Source organism: Prinia subflava, chromosome 16, assembly GCF_021018805.1.
Source record: "Prinia subflava isolate CZ2003 ecotype Zambia chromosome 16, Cam_Psub_1.2, whole genome shotgun sequence".
In the NCBI taxonomy this organism is placed as follows: Eukaryota; Metazoa; Chordata; class Aves; order Passeriformes; family Cisticolidae; genus Prinia; species Prinia subflava.
This window is the reverse complement of record NC_086262.1, coordinates 8,942,496-8,957,802: the sequence shown is the minus strand read 5'-3', so window position 1 is coordinate 8,957,802 and position 15,307 is coordinate 8,942,496. Positions and strand designations below refer to the sequence as shown.

The 15,307-nt window shown below is 41.6% G+C and overlaps 1 protein-coding gene across 2 annotated transcripts; it reads left to right on the top strand.

Moving 5' to 3' along the window:
• Nucleotides 1-10: 10 nt before the first annotated feature.
• On the top strand, nt 11-14,487 carry SAR1B (secretion associated Ras related GTPase 1B). 2 transcript variants are annotated; one of them, XM_063413774.1, is made up of 7 exons: nt 11-237; nt 4,623-4,693; nt 7,538-7,657; nt 8,453-8,518; nt 9,062-9,165; nt 9,315-9,446; nt 10,989-14,487. In XM_063413774.1, the coding sequence occupies exons 2-7, from the start codon at nt 4,639-4,641 to the stop codon at nt 11,103-11,105; spliced, it is 594 nt and encodes a 197-aa protein (XP_063269844.1). In that variant the 5' UTR covers nt 11-237; nt 4,623-4,638; the 3' UTR covers nt 11,106-14,487. The 2 variants fall into 2 exon arrangements, with proteins under 2 accessions (XP_063269844.1, XP_063269845.1); XM_063413775.1 differs by having other exon boundaries at nt 222-355.
• Nucleotides 14,488-15,307: the final 820 nt, after the last annotated feature.

Below are 15,307 nucleotides of genomic sequence, written 5' to 3'. Positions count from 1 at the left end.
GGGCTGAGCGGGCACGCGGAGGGGCGGAGACGAGCGAAGCTGAACCGAACCCAACCGAGCGACGCCGAACACAGCCGAACCCAGCCGAGCCTAGCCGGAGGCAACCCAGCCGAGACGGCGCCCGCTCATCCGAACACAGTCGAGTCTATCCGAACACAGCCGAGCCCACCCGAGTGCGTGCGCCGCTGGCGCCGGTGCCGGAAGGAGCGGCGGGGGGCGGAGCGGGCGCAGCCCCGGGTGAGTGTCGGTATCGGTGTTGGTGTCGGTATCGGTGTTGGTGTCGGTATCGGTGTTGGTGTCGGTATCGGTGTTGGTGTCGGTGCTGCCCGAGTCTCGGAGTGCCTCAGGCTCGGCGGTGGGTGAGCGGGGCGGGCGGTGAGGGGTCTGTTCTCACTGGCCTGCGGGGAAGCCGGGCGAGCCCCGCAGGGCTCTGGGCCGTTCCCGTGTCCTGCTGGCAGCCGCCTCCGGGCCGCGGCCGGGCCTGGCCGGGGGTCCCTGCGCGCCCCGACAAGCTGCGGCCTGCGCGGGGCCGCGGGCAGCGCGCCGCGAGGGGTTGGGGGCGGGCGCTCCCCTCCCTTCCCTCCTATCCCCTCTACAGTCTCCGTCTTTTTATCCCCCCGGCACAGCCCTGGGGCTGCTCGGGCCGCCAGGGCCACCGGCCGGTCGGTGGGGCTGTCACGGTTGCTCGCAGGTGCCGAGCAGCGCTGCCTCAGTGGGTCTGCGATGGTGAGGTGCGCTAAGTGACCCCATAAGCCACAGATGCCCTGCAGCCTCCCTGGGCACCCGTCTGCCGCGTTGTACCGACCTGGCGATATTTGTCTGAAGTATTGTTATATCTTCAGAAGTTACTACTTTTAAGGGTTTTGCTCATAAGTCAGAGAATGGTGCAGCAGCCTTGCAGTGAGGATGTGCTCTGACAGCTGGGCTTTGTGAACCAGGGCTGGCTAAACCTCTGCGTCAGGGGCCCTTAGGAACTCGTGTGTTGTAGAGCTGTCTTCACAGGTACTCTGCTGTCTCAAAAATGAGTTGCTGTCTAAAAATTACTAAAATACTTAAAGTCTGTGCTGTTACCTCATTTTCTAACTGTGCCTTTCCTCAGCTTTTAAAATAAAACATCCAAGAGCAGTTCCAAATCAAAGAATAAACTGTGTTATAGAATCTCAGTTATCCACTGAGTTTCCTAGGGATTTTGACTTTTGTTGCCTGTGGTAATGTTTTATAATGTTATGGTGATCATGTGTGAAATTATAACTTTTAAGTGATCATGTTTATATCCTACTTGAAAAGCCTACCCTTAGCAATAGGCTTTAAGCTGCTTGTGGTTTCAGACTGAGCTGTGGCTGAGGTGCAGGTTTGGTGCTCTCAGGCTGGACTGAGATTTCTTCCGTCTCTTGCTGACAGTCCCCACACAGATGTTGCACAGTGTGTTCCCAGTTCCTGCAAGTGCTGTTCACTTGGGTGTCACTGGTTTCTGTTTCCTCATTGTTCCATAAAGGCATTTAAAACTCTCTTTAAAAGCCAGATACTGCCTCTTACCTTAACTTCCAGAGGCTTCAGAAGTAAGCACTGCCCTAAGGTTTGGAAGTGAAATGATGACTTTCTAGCTAGAAAAGTCGCAAGTTGAATGTAGGAGGAAAAAATTTCCTAGTTTTCAGAAGATGAAAGAGGTGTGAGTGAGTTTGTTTGCTAGTCCATGCTGTCAGCAGCTTTCCCTTCAGGAGGCTGGCTTGGTTACCAGAGGCACTGTGTGGGAATTCCTCATTCTCCACAGTCTTCAGTAAGTGAACCCACATCCTTGGTCTATGGAATGGTGACCTGGCTCCACAGGAGTTACTGGGTGATGCTGTGCTGATGAAATAACATCGACCAGGGCTGATGGGGATGTTTTTCAGTAGTAGACATGTGTCACAGAAGTGTTACTAGAAAGTTAGGTTTGGTATCTTTGTAGTAGAGACATAGTGATGTCTCTAAAAGTATGATGATATCTATAAAAGTAGTTGGTATCAAGACTGTCGTGGTCCAGCACAGCTTTTCACTCAAAGCTTTTGTCTGCTTCCAGTGGATTATTTTCAAATCAACCCTTGAAATAACATAAAAATAGTATCTTTGTCTCCATCATGGCTTGTGAACACTGCTGAATTTGTTGTTGTTCTGCTTTTATGGTGTTTATGTGAGCCTGAGAGTTTGAGTCTGTATATATTCAACAGGCTCAGCTCTTCCCTGAGTTTGCTCTCAGCGTAACAACTCTCAAAACCAGAGCAGAGCCACTCAGGTTTTGTAATGCTTTGATTTGACACAGCTCTAAATTATATAGTTACTTTTCCTGTGTGATAAGAGTAGATTTAATATCTCTATTCAAATATTACCTGTGTACCTTTACAATTAGCTGTGCATTTTTTTCCCATTTTGAAAGTGTTTTCCTTTAACCGCTGCCAGCTGATATGGAGGTTGTTGTGGGAGGATTTGTGTAGCTCTGTTTCCAGCAGCACTTTTCTTACAGTGGTGGAAATTGAACCAATATTAATGCCACTCCAGCTGTGTTTGTAGAGTAATCCTGTTCTCAGGTTAATTGCTAGAATCTCTCACCCCTTAAAGTTCTTCCTGTAATGCATGAAGACTGTTTTGGTCGATGTTTTTTGTAAACCTAAGTGTAGTAGATGGAACAGGTTAATACAACTGAACACTGAAGTTATTCTCACCTCAGTAATCTGAGCACTTCTCTTACATCACACTATTTGCCCTGATTTGCAGGTTATTTGAGTCGATCGTTTCCCTAAGCCCCACAGAGGCTTTTCTCGATTGGTATTTTGCTCAAGCAATAAATAAATCTGCTGACGTGTGTGTTCTGCCATGTTTGCTTATTCTTGACCTTTGATTTTTAGCCATGCAAGGGACAGTTTCAGTCATGACATTGTGTAACTGGGTGTTTATGCATGGACAAGCATATTTGATTTGTATTCTTAAAAATTGTGCCTGTTGCAGCTGCTGTGTTGTTCAGAGTAATGTAGATGTGGTTCAAGGTTTAAGGGTTAGTTGTGGCGAAACCAAGACACCTGGTGCTTAGTCATCTGAACAGATTTTGTTCCAGTGCAAGCAAAGGTCATTTAAATATTCACTCCTCTTTCCACATTATCTCTGTATGATGTACCTGTTGTTGCATAGCAAAGAAACTCCTTGTCATGAGTGTAGTTGCTATGACAGATGCCTGGATTTTGGGCTGGTTCACAAGTGTGTTTTGACTCCTGTGTGCTGTACTCCAGGCTCAGAGCTGCCCTGAAGGCCTTTTGTGATGCCCCAAGGCAGCCCTGCAGCTTCCAAACATGTGTGGTGAGACTCTGTAGCAGCGTGGCTGCCTCTACCAGCTGTGTTCAGTTGTGTACCAGTGCAGTCCAGTGTTCCCAGGGCAGTCAGACTCCAGTGTCCACAGGGTCGTGCATTCCAGTAGGAATTAGCTGGCTAAAGGCTTCTCAGGATGCTGCCCTTTAGTCTCCAAGAAAACTAAAGTACAGTTCACTGTGTCAAACTGGGGCTTTCAGTGTGATTTAGAGCACAAGTTTGATGAGGAGCAGCTGAAAGAGCTGGGCAGGCTCAGCCTGGAGACAGGAGGCTCGGGGGAAACCTCATCGCTCTCTACAGCTCCCTGACAGGTTGTAGCCAGGTCAGGCTTGGTGTTTTCTCTCAGCTGACAAGCGACAAGACAAGAGGAAACAGCTTCAAGTCATGCCAGCGAAGATTCAGATTAGATATTAGGAAAAAATTCTTCACTGAAAGGGTGGCCAAGCCCTGGCACAGGCTGCCCCAGGCAGTGGTGGATTCACCAGCTCTGGAAGCGTTCAGCAGTCCCGTGGATGTGGCCCTTGGGGACTTAGTTTAAGTGCTGAACATGGTGGTGGTGGGCTAACAGTTGGATTCAATGATCTTAGAGGTCTTTTTCAACCTCAATGATTCTACGATTATCCTCACTTTAGATAATGAGGAAATTAGGATGAAAGCTAGGAAATTAATCGCTCATGGCTACACAGTGAACTGAGTACTGGCTCTGAGCTTATTCTTCTGTTCTTGAATCTAAGCTGAAGGAACTCAGTGGGAAAATATGGGGGTCTGGTGGGTTTTTTTAAACAAAGCTTTTGGATTTAGGGTTTGAATTGTGGCAGCCTGTGCAGGACAATACAGGAGGTCACTGTCTTTGGAGGGTAAACACACAGGTTCTGTATGGACAAGGATTTATTTGGCATCAAACTTCTCTAGATTCAACTCTGCAAAACTTCTTCACCTCTTACTGCCTCCACTTTGAACCCCAGCAGCTCCCAGGGGTGGCTGGAGCACTAAGTCCCTGATATCCCTAAGTGCACTGATATCCCTCTCGTGCCCTCTCTGAAGTGCCACCTTTTCCCAGTTGAAAAGTGAAAATCCTGTTTAAAATCTTCAGTGTTTTCCCAAGAGAGGCAGAATCTTTGCTGTTGTCACTTAACTGGTCTATGATACAGTTTACCAAAACTAAAATGTTTTTTTTATTTTCAAGACAGGATTTTAAATTACTTTTGTTACCTATAAATATTTTACAATGCTTAATGTGCTGTGCTGACAGAACTTTAATGCATTATGTTTCCTCTTTATTTCAGACTATAAGATTCAGATATGTTCCTATTTGATTGGATTTACAGTGGTTTCAGTAGCGTATTGCAGTTTTTAGGTAAGTCATTATTGTTTGGGGCTTTTCCTTTCTGCTGTTCTTGTGTAAAATATCTGCTCAGCTCTGTTATCTTCAAATAAGACTGCTGGGTAAATAATAATATTTGGTTTGGTGTACATTCAGTAACACTCAAACAAAAGTTTCACTTATCAATACTGAGCATTTCCATAGTGTGCTCTCCACTCTGTCTTACATTAATCCTTCTTGGGAAAAAATTAGATTTTATTTCATGATCATAATAGGTTGGACTTCTTTAATCATACTACATTTAAGCTGGTGTGATTCAGTTTGCTTTCATGGGTCTTCTTCTAATTTTTCTCTGCTGTAAAGAACTGAACTCAGTTATTTTAATTCAGTTCTTTGGCACATGAGGATATAATTTATGAATCCAAATAGGAGGGACTGTCTAAAAAAAATTAGTGTCAGATATTGAAGCCCTTTCTCACATTCAGCAGTGCATTATTCTGTGATTTTTTGTTCTGTGCCACAGAAATTAGTGTGAAGCTTCATTGACATCCACTCAAGAGCTTCAGAAAATTACTCCCTGGCTAAAAAGTCTGCAATCCATATCAGTTCAAGGTGAAAAAAAACCCACAACCATGAGGAAAATTAATGTTAAGATACTAAAAAAAGGATCAGAAGTTGCAGATCACATGGGTAAAAGGCAATTTCCAAGTTCAAAGGATTTTATTGAAGTGGTCAAAAAGCATTTGAGGCTGAGACGTAGCAAGCTTGCTAAGTCAGAGCAAGCTGTGCCACCTACCTTTTATCAGTTGAAAGTTTAAAGTTTTGCACTGAATGTCAGACCCTTGGCCTGCTATCAAAATGTTAGCCAGTGAAATTTTAACTAAGTTGACTAATCTTTCTTATCTCCTCTTCCTTAGCTGCACAGTGGTTACTGCACACTGGCCTGCTCTTCCATTCCTGTGTAAGCAAAGCTAATTCTGCTGAAAGATAGAGGAGCTGGAAGTAACTCCCTCTTTTATGTCCCTCTTTTTCCAAAAGAAACACTTTCTCTTTGCATTCTCAAACAAGGCAGAGCATAACATTTGGAAAACTCCCCACAGTTCCCTGTACTGTCCTGTTAGAAGGCTAATGGGATCACTTCATGAAGAAAATCTTTGCACAAGGATACTTCTGGAATCCACAAAACCATTTTTTAATTTATATGTATATATAAAATCTTGAGTCTTGGTGTAGCCAATGGCTGAAGTATGGCTGCTTGTTAGTCTTGTGTTTCTCTGAAAGATACTTGGGAAGCTTGAAATGTTTTGGTGAAACCAGCAACATCTGTCTGGGAAGCAAAGGCACTGGGATGTGCAGGCTGGGAGTGGCAAAATATTATTGTTTTCCTATAGGTTAGTAGAGTTTTGTTTAACTCACAAGATGAGTGTGAACTGCAGTTTCTCCTGTGATGTAAGTTACTATATGAAAGTATTTGTCCACATTTTTCTCTGTAAACATTAATACTTTCTCCTCCACTCTGTACTTTAATAGTTTTTATATATATGGGCGTGTGAGAAGGTGAGTTCAGGAAGTAAGAGTTGTTGTATTTGAAAGAACAGTGAAGACACTCTACAGGACCTGGAGTAATAAAGATCATTAATGAAATAAGATGAGGAATAGGAGAGAATATTCATTCCTGCAGGTTACAAACCATGTGCAGCTGGAATGTGATCCCTGAGATTAGCTTAAGGGAGAGGGAGAGGTGAGCAAACAGCAGTGGTGTAAAGGTCTGCTGGGCAGAGGAACCTCTGCCCCTGGAATGCCGCAGCATCAGCGGGGCTGGCTGAACATCCCAACACATGAGAATAGCACGTTACAGAAGATAGGGGGGTTTTCAGTACAGAACAGGATTGATTTTTTGTTTTTAAATTTAATTTATCTTAATGTTTTACTTTGAATATCAATGAGTTTGAAGCAATGCAAACTAATTCTGGCAGAGGATACAGTGTTGACAAGTTGGAAGAGAATTGCCCTTTGATAATCTCCAATTTAAGAAAATATGGTGTTTGTGTTTTAAACATCTTTCCTCTCCTTCACAGCAACTGTTGCATGGGGGTTACAAGTGGAGGGAGAGAAGAAGGGCAGAAGGCATTTTTATAAAGATGACAACCAATAGAAATAAAATTTCTTATTCCCATTAGGAAAGCATTGTCATATGAGACAAAGTATGTCAGAAGTGCCCTGAAAATGCCATTCAGGATGTAGCCAACAGTTTTTCCTGGGGGTATGGGTGAAAGTTACTTTTTATCCAAATAATGTGTTAACCAATATTAAAGAATTCATACACAAGTTATGATTATTGATGTTGAATCCAATTTCTTGGTATTACCCTGATTGAGGTCTGAATTTTCTTTTTGTCTCGGATGAGTGTTTTGGTGTAATTGGAGGTAGCTGAACAGAGTTCAAGTTCAGGATGGTCCATGGTCCAGAGCTTGCTGTTAGTGCTGTGGGCTGTGCTCACCTCTCCACCACCTGTGAGCAGAACTGTCCTTTTGCTGGGGCAGAGTAAACCACACTTAGCATTTAGTCCTGTTCTGCCATGCTTTTCCCAAGAGGATGCAATGATTGACGCATTCACACTAATTGTGTGCCTCTCCTGCTCCTGCCAAGCATCCTGTAAGCTGCATGTTAACCTGGTCCAGCAGGCTTGTGCTAAGTGGGAATGTCATTTGTATGACGTGGATAAAGGACACTGATAAAGGTGTGGCAGAGTTTGCCTGGTCTGTATTTTGTACCGTGACTGTAACACTTTGTTCCTAGGAGTAAAATAATCTCGAGTGCTGGAAACTAACTCATGCTGGTTGAACTGATTAATCACTGGGTCCTTTTTTGTTCTAGGACTGTACAAGAAATCAGGCAAACTAGTGTTTCTTGGACTGGACAATGCTGGAAAAACTACGCTGCTGCACATGCTCAAAGATGACAGACTGGGACAGCACGTCCCCACGTTACACCCCAGTAAGTTAATAGTGCTGTTCCTTGGCTAGAAAGCATTTGAAGGATTGCAAGAAAAGCAAGATCCAATCATACATCATAAGACCACCAGTGTAACTGGGAAGACAGAAAGGAATTTTTGGGATGGCAATCCATGGATGGCTCAAATAATCTTAAGACAACTTTGTGTGTAGGATAGTTCAGTGTGTTATATTTAAAATTAAGAGGTGAATGACAACCAGAACATTGATAACCAAAGCAGAGAGTTTGTACTATAGAAGCTGCAAGAAATAGGGACTTGCAATTTTTGGGAACAACTTCCTTGTATAATTGGAAAATCAGTGTTTGTGTCTCAGAGGTTGCTGTGCAGTTGTTATCCTGGTAACCTTGCAGGAGAAAAAAAATTCAACACAGGTTGAAAATGTGGACTGGGGAAGTCCAGTAAGGAGGTGAGAAATTGGGAAAGGATGTGAAGAGGAAAAGCCTTGAACAGTATTGAAAACAAAATGCCAAATGCAGAATCTTTTTTGCAAACCAGATGCCAGAGCCAACTGTTGTTTGTGTAATATGTAGGGATAAATAATGTAGGAATACTCTGCTGTTCTTAGCATTGTAGATATTTCACACATGCTTTAATGGTTAATAACATTTTGGTGATACACGAATGTGCATGTGAGAGAATGTATTACTCTCATTTTCTTCTTGAATTACAAAATACTGGAAAGAACCAAAAGAAAGTAAAATCTACATGCTAGAAGGCTAGACTTTTCCAAAGCACTGCATAATCTTCACCTAGAACATAATTCTGTGTATTTCCAGCTTCAGAAGAGCTGACAATTGCTGGCATGACTTTCACTACCTTCGATCTGGGTGGACATGCTCAAGGTAAGAGTGTCTACTGACTCACTTAAGCTCACTGAACTGGGCTGGAGTTTGCTTCCAATCAGAAACACAGCCGTGCTGCAGAGACTGACCTCCCACACTCTTCCATGACAGCATAAAAGACATTGGCTGCTCTTTTGCCCATCTCCACCATTTATCATAAATCACAAATGTGATTTGGCAAGAGCTGTAGTAGAGGAGAAACGTCTGACTAATACTGTGAGGAGTTCTGTACTTTGAATTCTTTACCTTCAAACCTGCCGTTGTTGACATAAGTCTTGGGGAAACAAAAACCATTTCCATACATCAGCATTCATGTGGGATAGAACAGTGATAACATTAGAGAGAATGATAATTTTGCTCTGTTATTTCAAGCTTTGTAAAATATGAAATTGCATCCCAAAGACTGGCAGCATAAGCTAAGAATTAAAAAAAAAATCAAATCAGTCAACCCACACACACCTGTTGCTTCTTAATTACCAGTGCACATCACTCTGTATTTGAGGATAATTTTTTTTTAATCTTTATTTCTTATTTTCCCTGTAGCTCGCAGAGTTTGGAAAAACTACTTGCCTGCAATTAATGGTGTTGTGTTCTTGGTGGACTGTGCAGATCATGAAAGATTGCTTGAATCAAAAGAAGAACTTGATGTAAGTTTAAATAAGCTTTTGAAAGTTTCAACTTCTAAGAACTAAGCTCAAATACTCAACAGACCTCTGCTGTCACCTGCAAATGAGTAGTAGTGATTTGACCTTCTGTGTTCTAATTAATCAGTCCTCATTTCTCCATTCCTTTGCAGTCACTAATGACAGATGAAACTATTGCTAATGTGCCTATCCTAATTCTTGGTAACAAGATTGACAGACCTGAAGCCATCAGTGAAGAGAGGTTACGAGAAACATTTGGTCTGTATGGCCAGACAACAGGAAAGGTACTGATCCTTTTGTTGTTGTTTTGGTTTGGGGTTTTTGTTGTTGTTTTGTTTTGGGTTTGTTTGTTAGGTGACGTTTTTACTTAGGGAGTTCGTTTGCCTTATTTGTATGGTGACTCTGGTTTTCTCCAGCTATACAAAATAAATGTTTTTCTAATTTATAAAGTATTTAGTACATAATAACAGTATATAGAATGAATCCCAGAGTCTCTTTGTGTGTGAGTGTTAGATGTATGTCTGCTACAACTTTTTACATCCTATTTAATGCTATGGTTTTTTAGAGAAAAATTATTTGTATCTAGAATAATTTTTAGTACTTCAACTTTCTTATGCACTAGTTTTAAACAGTTTTCAAAGGCTATAGTTACAGAGTGAATTATAAGAGAAAACTGAATAGAATCTTTCAGTAAGTGACTTTCCTCATTTCAAGTGCAAGGTTTAATAATTTTCCACCTGACATATTTGCCTAAAGCTTAGAGATAGATTTACACCATTGTAGAAGTCTTAAGTTTGTAGGTTGTGGGAAGGAAAAAGTTCTTACTGGCATCCGTAGCAACAAGGCAGGTTTTCAGTAAGGATCTTTGTGATCCTTCAACTCCTCCTAATGTAAAGTTAATGCAGTGCTCTGCTTGTGAGAATTAGAAATGATGCTCGATGTCCTTGGCCCTTGGAAAGAAACCTCCCTGCAGCTGACAGAGTCATTCCACAGTGGCTTCCAGTCACAGCTTTCATTGGCTGAGCAGCTCTGCTGAGGGCACCTGCCTTTCAATTCTTCTTTGCTTATTCACTCTTAGGTGCCTCCCTTAAAGTTCAGTGCCAGTCAGAGTTTAGGTCAGGCAGGAACAAATGTTTACTTTCTTGTTTGCTGCATTTTGCCCTCTTGTTTTCTGGCCTTTACACTGCATGGATATGATGAAGCATGGACACCACTGTGAATCTCCAGTTGAACAGCTTTATTGTTCTGTGCTGATCTTGGCAAGCAAGCACCTTGCACTCTTGCTTTGTTCAGTCCTAAGATTTGTAGCAATTTTTTTTTTATCTGTTTGGAAAACTGTTGCAAACAGAGCAGGGAACTGTGACTGAACACCAGATATAAGCTCTAAAGTTCTCTTTACATGTTTGCTGTTCCATTGTGGTTTCACATACTTCCCCCTCTCCAGTGTGGATGCACATGAGAACACACATGATGTATTTCTTGTACACAGTTACTGAGGTTCAGGTCCTGTGTTCTGGTTTCTCTGTGGAGGTGTCAGGCCCAGAGAAGCTGGGAATGCCCCATTCCTGAGAGTGTTATGCCACTTTGGACAGGCCTTGGAGCAGCCTGGTCTAGTGGAAGGTATCCCTGCCCATGGCAGGGGTTTGGAATGAGATGAGCTTTAAGGTCCCTTCCAACCCAACCCATTCTATGATTTCAGATCAATTTATTTTCCAAAATTCCAGTGTCAAACACAAGTTAAATACGGGCACTCCATAGAAGCAAATGTCCCCGTGGACTAGATGTTTCTAAGTGAACTGTAAGGGAATGTTTGTGTTTTTCTGCAGGGCAGCACACCACTGAAAGACCTGAATGCCAGGCCCCTGGAGGTGTTCATGTGCAGCGTGCTGAAGAGACAAGGCTATGGGGAGGGCTTCCGCTGGATGGCCCAGTACATCAACTGACCCCTGCCACAGCAGCACGCCCTGCCCGGCCTCAGCGCTGGCTGCTCCTTATTTGATCACTCAGTGTACGTAACTTGAATTCATCTGACTGTTCAATTTTAAAAATACACATTTTTAGCTAATTATATCATTGATGCTAAATTGTCAGTGTGAGGATTGCAAAATTATTTCAAGCAAGTTTGTAAGTTTAAATACCACAACCTGTGAGCTTTCTAATCCCGTGCAACATCCTTTTGCAGCTTTTAATTTAATGAGTCTCCAGCACCATTTTTGGTCAGAGCAACTTTCCAGTACAGTATGTTTGAATGCACTTTTTAACAGCTGAAAATGATGAACATGTGAAAAATATTTAATGCTTATGTTAAATTTTTTATGTACTTTTTTGAAACTGGTTTTATAACTTTAGAGTATATAACCATCTTTCAAGGAATAATAAATAATTAGCTGATGGATAATTGCATGATGCCTTACAGTTTTCAATAATACACTTTCTTATGCAACGTCATGCAATAAATTTAAATCCAGTTTTTGGCATCTTTAATGGGAAATGTTTCATTTTAATGTGTCTTAACTAGTGAGGCTGATCTAATAAGTGGGATATTTTCCTGAAACACAAGCAGGCCACAAAGTAGTTTCGTTGCAGGTTAAAGTAAGGTGGGTTTTTTCAGACTACTAAATTGTATTTATTTTAGGATTTTCCATAATAAAGGAAAAATCTACTGTGATGCCCTTAAAATTACCACAAATACAAACAGTGTAAATTAGCCATGCCAAAGTAAATCTTGAACTAATGACAAAAATGGTCTTAATCTACTGATCTCTGAACTAAACCCCTGATGTGACACAAGAAATACAGTTTCTTTCTGAAGAAATTAAGACTACCACTGCACTAAATATCCTGTTTCCAATTTCATTCATTTTTGGGTCTGCCAGAAGACTTGCCCATGAAATTTGCAGGAAAAAAATGGATTGCCATTGCTGCTTTTGAAAATTTACCAGCTCACACCTAGTGGCCAGTTTTACTTTTGGTATTTTGAACTGGGACGAGAATTATTCTTTTACGTGGTTTTGCCCTGAAACCTGGCCAGTGTGGCAGCTGCTGCCTGCCCAGGACACTTATTTCTGGGGTAAAATTCAGTCGCTCTTTCCAGTTTCTGACGGCTTTTCCCTGCTTTTGAGTGTTTGTTCCCCAAGGAGAAAGCAGGTTGTATTTGAAGAAAGTGTGTTGCAGCATGTTTTAATGATGCTGGCTGGGAGCTGTGGTTGCTGCTTTCTTGTGCTGGGCATGTTTTACTCCTAATTTGCCAAATGAAGGTGGGGTTTTAGTCCTGGAGTCACCATTTCACTAGGATGGGTTTGAGTTTCACTGTGTAGTTTGTTTTGTCCTTGTACAAATACAAAATGCTGCAAGTTGTACTGAATCCCTTTTACTTCCCGTTGTACATCTTCTCCAAAATACTTTAGGCCTTATGTTTCCAATAACTATGGCAGCAAATGTATTTCAGACTGGTTTGATTTCACAAATAACTTTCTCTTGACCTCTGGGCTTGAATCTCAGATTTAAAGGCTGTAGGCACAAAGAAGATAAATGAGACTTATTCCTTGCCCAAACCTGAACTGGTATGATTGAATATTGATGATCAGTTCCCCACAGTCCTAAATTGTGCATCTGAATAATTCAGAACATAACTAATATAAATTGTAAATGAAGTTTATTACTGTAGAATCACATGCAAAACATTAAGCCCAGTTTGTGTGTGGTGCAGTTCAGAGTGAGGGCGTGGATGGCTTTTCCAAATGACCAACATAGAGAATTCTGCATTTAAACTTGTGCTCAGCTGTAGAGTGCTGTCTCTGCTGCATAAATCCAAACTGGAGGCAAAAAGTGGCCTCTCACCACTGTGTGGACAGTGTGTGTCTTTACTACCTACAGCCATTATGTAGGGGATATGCCTTTTGGTTTTTTTCCTCTAGCTTTTTCTGATGGTGGTTATAATGCAGAGAACCACAGCTAAATCACTAGATGGTGTAAATATTAAAAGTACTACTTGCAGAGTCACATTGTGGTGTTGATGTGAGAGATTTGGGACTGTGGTGTTGCCTATGCTTATGGAAATGAAGCTGGAGGTGGAGATGTTCTGCTGCACTTCCACAGGCTGAGCCATTGCATAGGCTTGGAGGGGTCCTCTTCACCTGCTCTTCCAACCAACCGTGAACAACAGCACTCAAGAAAGGGGTAATCCTATTAAAAATTAAAAAGGAAGGGAGGTGATGGTGCTTAAAAGTGTGTGTTAAGAATAATTCCCAGTGTTACGGAAACTCTGGATCTCCTGGTTCCTGCTGTGGGACGGTGGCTGAAATGTGAATGTAAAAAGGGCATGAAGAAACCTGGACCTTGTGTTATCCACCTGGGTATGTTGTTGGAATAGGTGATCAATGCTCAGTGAAATACATAAATAATCTTGCTCTGTTTCATTTCATCCAGCAGAGAAAGGACCTTTCTTCTGTAGTTTACATTCTGTTGTGCACATGAATGTGTTGTGTGTCTTTGTGTGAAGAGTTCATTAATAGACAAATATACTGATGAGAATTTTCTTGGTGATTCTCATCCCCACCCCCTCCATATCTCCCTAGCCAGTTATTTCTATTTTATTCTTATGACTGTGACCAGTCTTGCTTCAAAAAAAGTAGTGTTCACATTTGGGTCTGACTTACATGATTTTTTTTTGCACTCTTGACTATGCAGATTTTAATTGAACATCACTTTAAAGAATGTGAAAAAGAAAACTCATTAATAAAGATGTTATTTATGAATTGTCTCATTTTGTTGTTACATTGCAACAGTTCCTTAAGAGAAATGAATGCAGATTTCTAAAGTCCTAATAACAACTTCTGACAGTGGCCTGTATTTCACAGCAGTGACCCCAGTTGCGAGCATCTCTGGGTTGAATAAGATTTCTTTTGCTTGGATGTAATTAAAATTGGGGTCTGGTACGTATTGTATAACTGAGAGGTGATTGCTGTATTTCAGTCGTGGTTTAATACATTTTTTAGCAACAATTATTGGCATTGGAGATGGGAGAGCTCTCCAAGCTTTTCATTTGTCCTCTGCCAGATCAGGATTATTTCTGTGTTCAGGTCCTGACTATGATGTGCCAAAGGTGACCTGTGGCATTCACTGGATTGCAATACCTGCATGCATGGGAGTATTACTGTGTTTTGATAATTGGTTTTGAGCATCAAATGGAATATTTGGCATTCACTTATTTATAATAATGTCAGTTCAGAAAAATGATGGAGGTGGTCTCCAATCCCAGTGAATTCACAGGTCAGCTGGAGGTCAAATTGTTCTTCTCTTGTTTGTCCTGTCCAAGTATTTGGTTGTTACCAACCAAAGCTCAGAGTTTCTGTTGACTGCAGTGTGCTCACATTTAGGTCACACTATTGTTAATTGTGGACTTAGGAGTTACATTTGAGCCTCATCCACTGGTGTCAGTGGCGACGTGTAACTTCCTTGCACTTGGACAAACCACTCCTTGCACTGGTGTTTCTGTTCTGAAGTGTGAGTGCTCTAAATGTTGAATAGCGTAATTTATATAATAAACTGCAGAAGAAAAGCTAAAGATGGAAGTGTTCTTTAACATGTTGTCAATGCGTTTGTTATTATATTGTCCTATCCTATGCTGGAAATACAAGAAAATAAAATTTTGCTTGAAATTTGAAGAAGTTTTAAACAGATAGTTCTTGTCACATTATCAAAATCAGGAAAAAAGGGCTCAGTACATGGTCTAGGAGTGAGTTTGGGTTTTCTTGGGTGGATGTAGTAGTAGCTCTGTCTCATTTTTGCTCAACTTCTGTTCATGGGTGTATGGAAAAAATCCTCTATCTTGAAAACTCTTTGAACATGGAAAAAATTGCATTTCCTTTGTTGCAGTTCTAAAATACAATGGAAAGACGATCTTAGAGGTGACTGATGCTTCCTCAGAATCCAGCTGCACTCTAGGATTGGCCCTGTGGGTGGGACAGTGGAATGGGTATTGCCTCTGAGTTCAAATTTATCAAATTGAGTGTAGCCCACAGGGGAATGTGTTAGAGAACTATTTTCCAACCCTAGGCATACATTCTCCTTAGTTTACATTTTCAAATTATTTTTGTCTGCTTTTGAATTATAATTAAAAATTTGATGAGCAAGTATGGTAAAA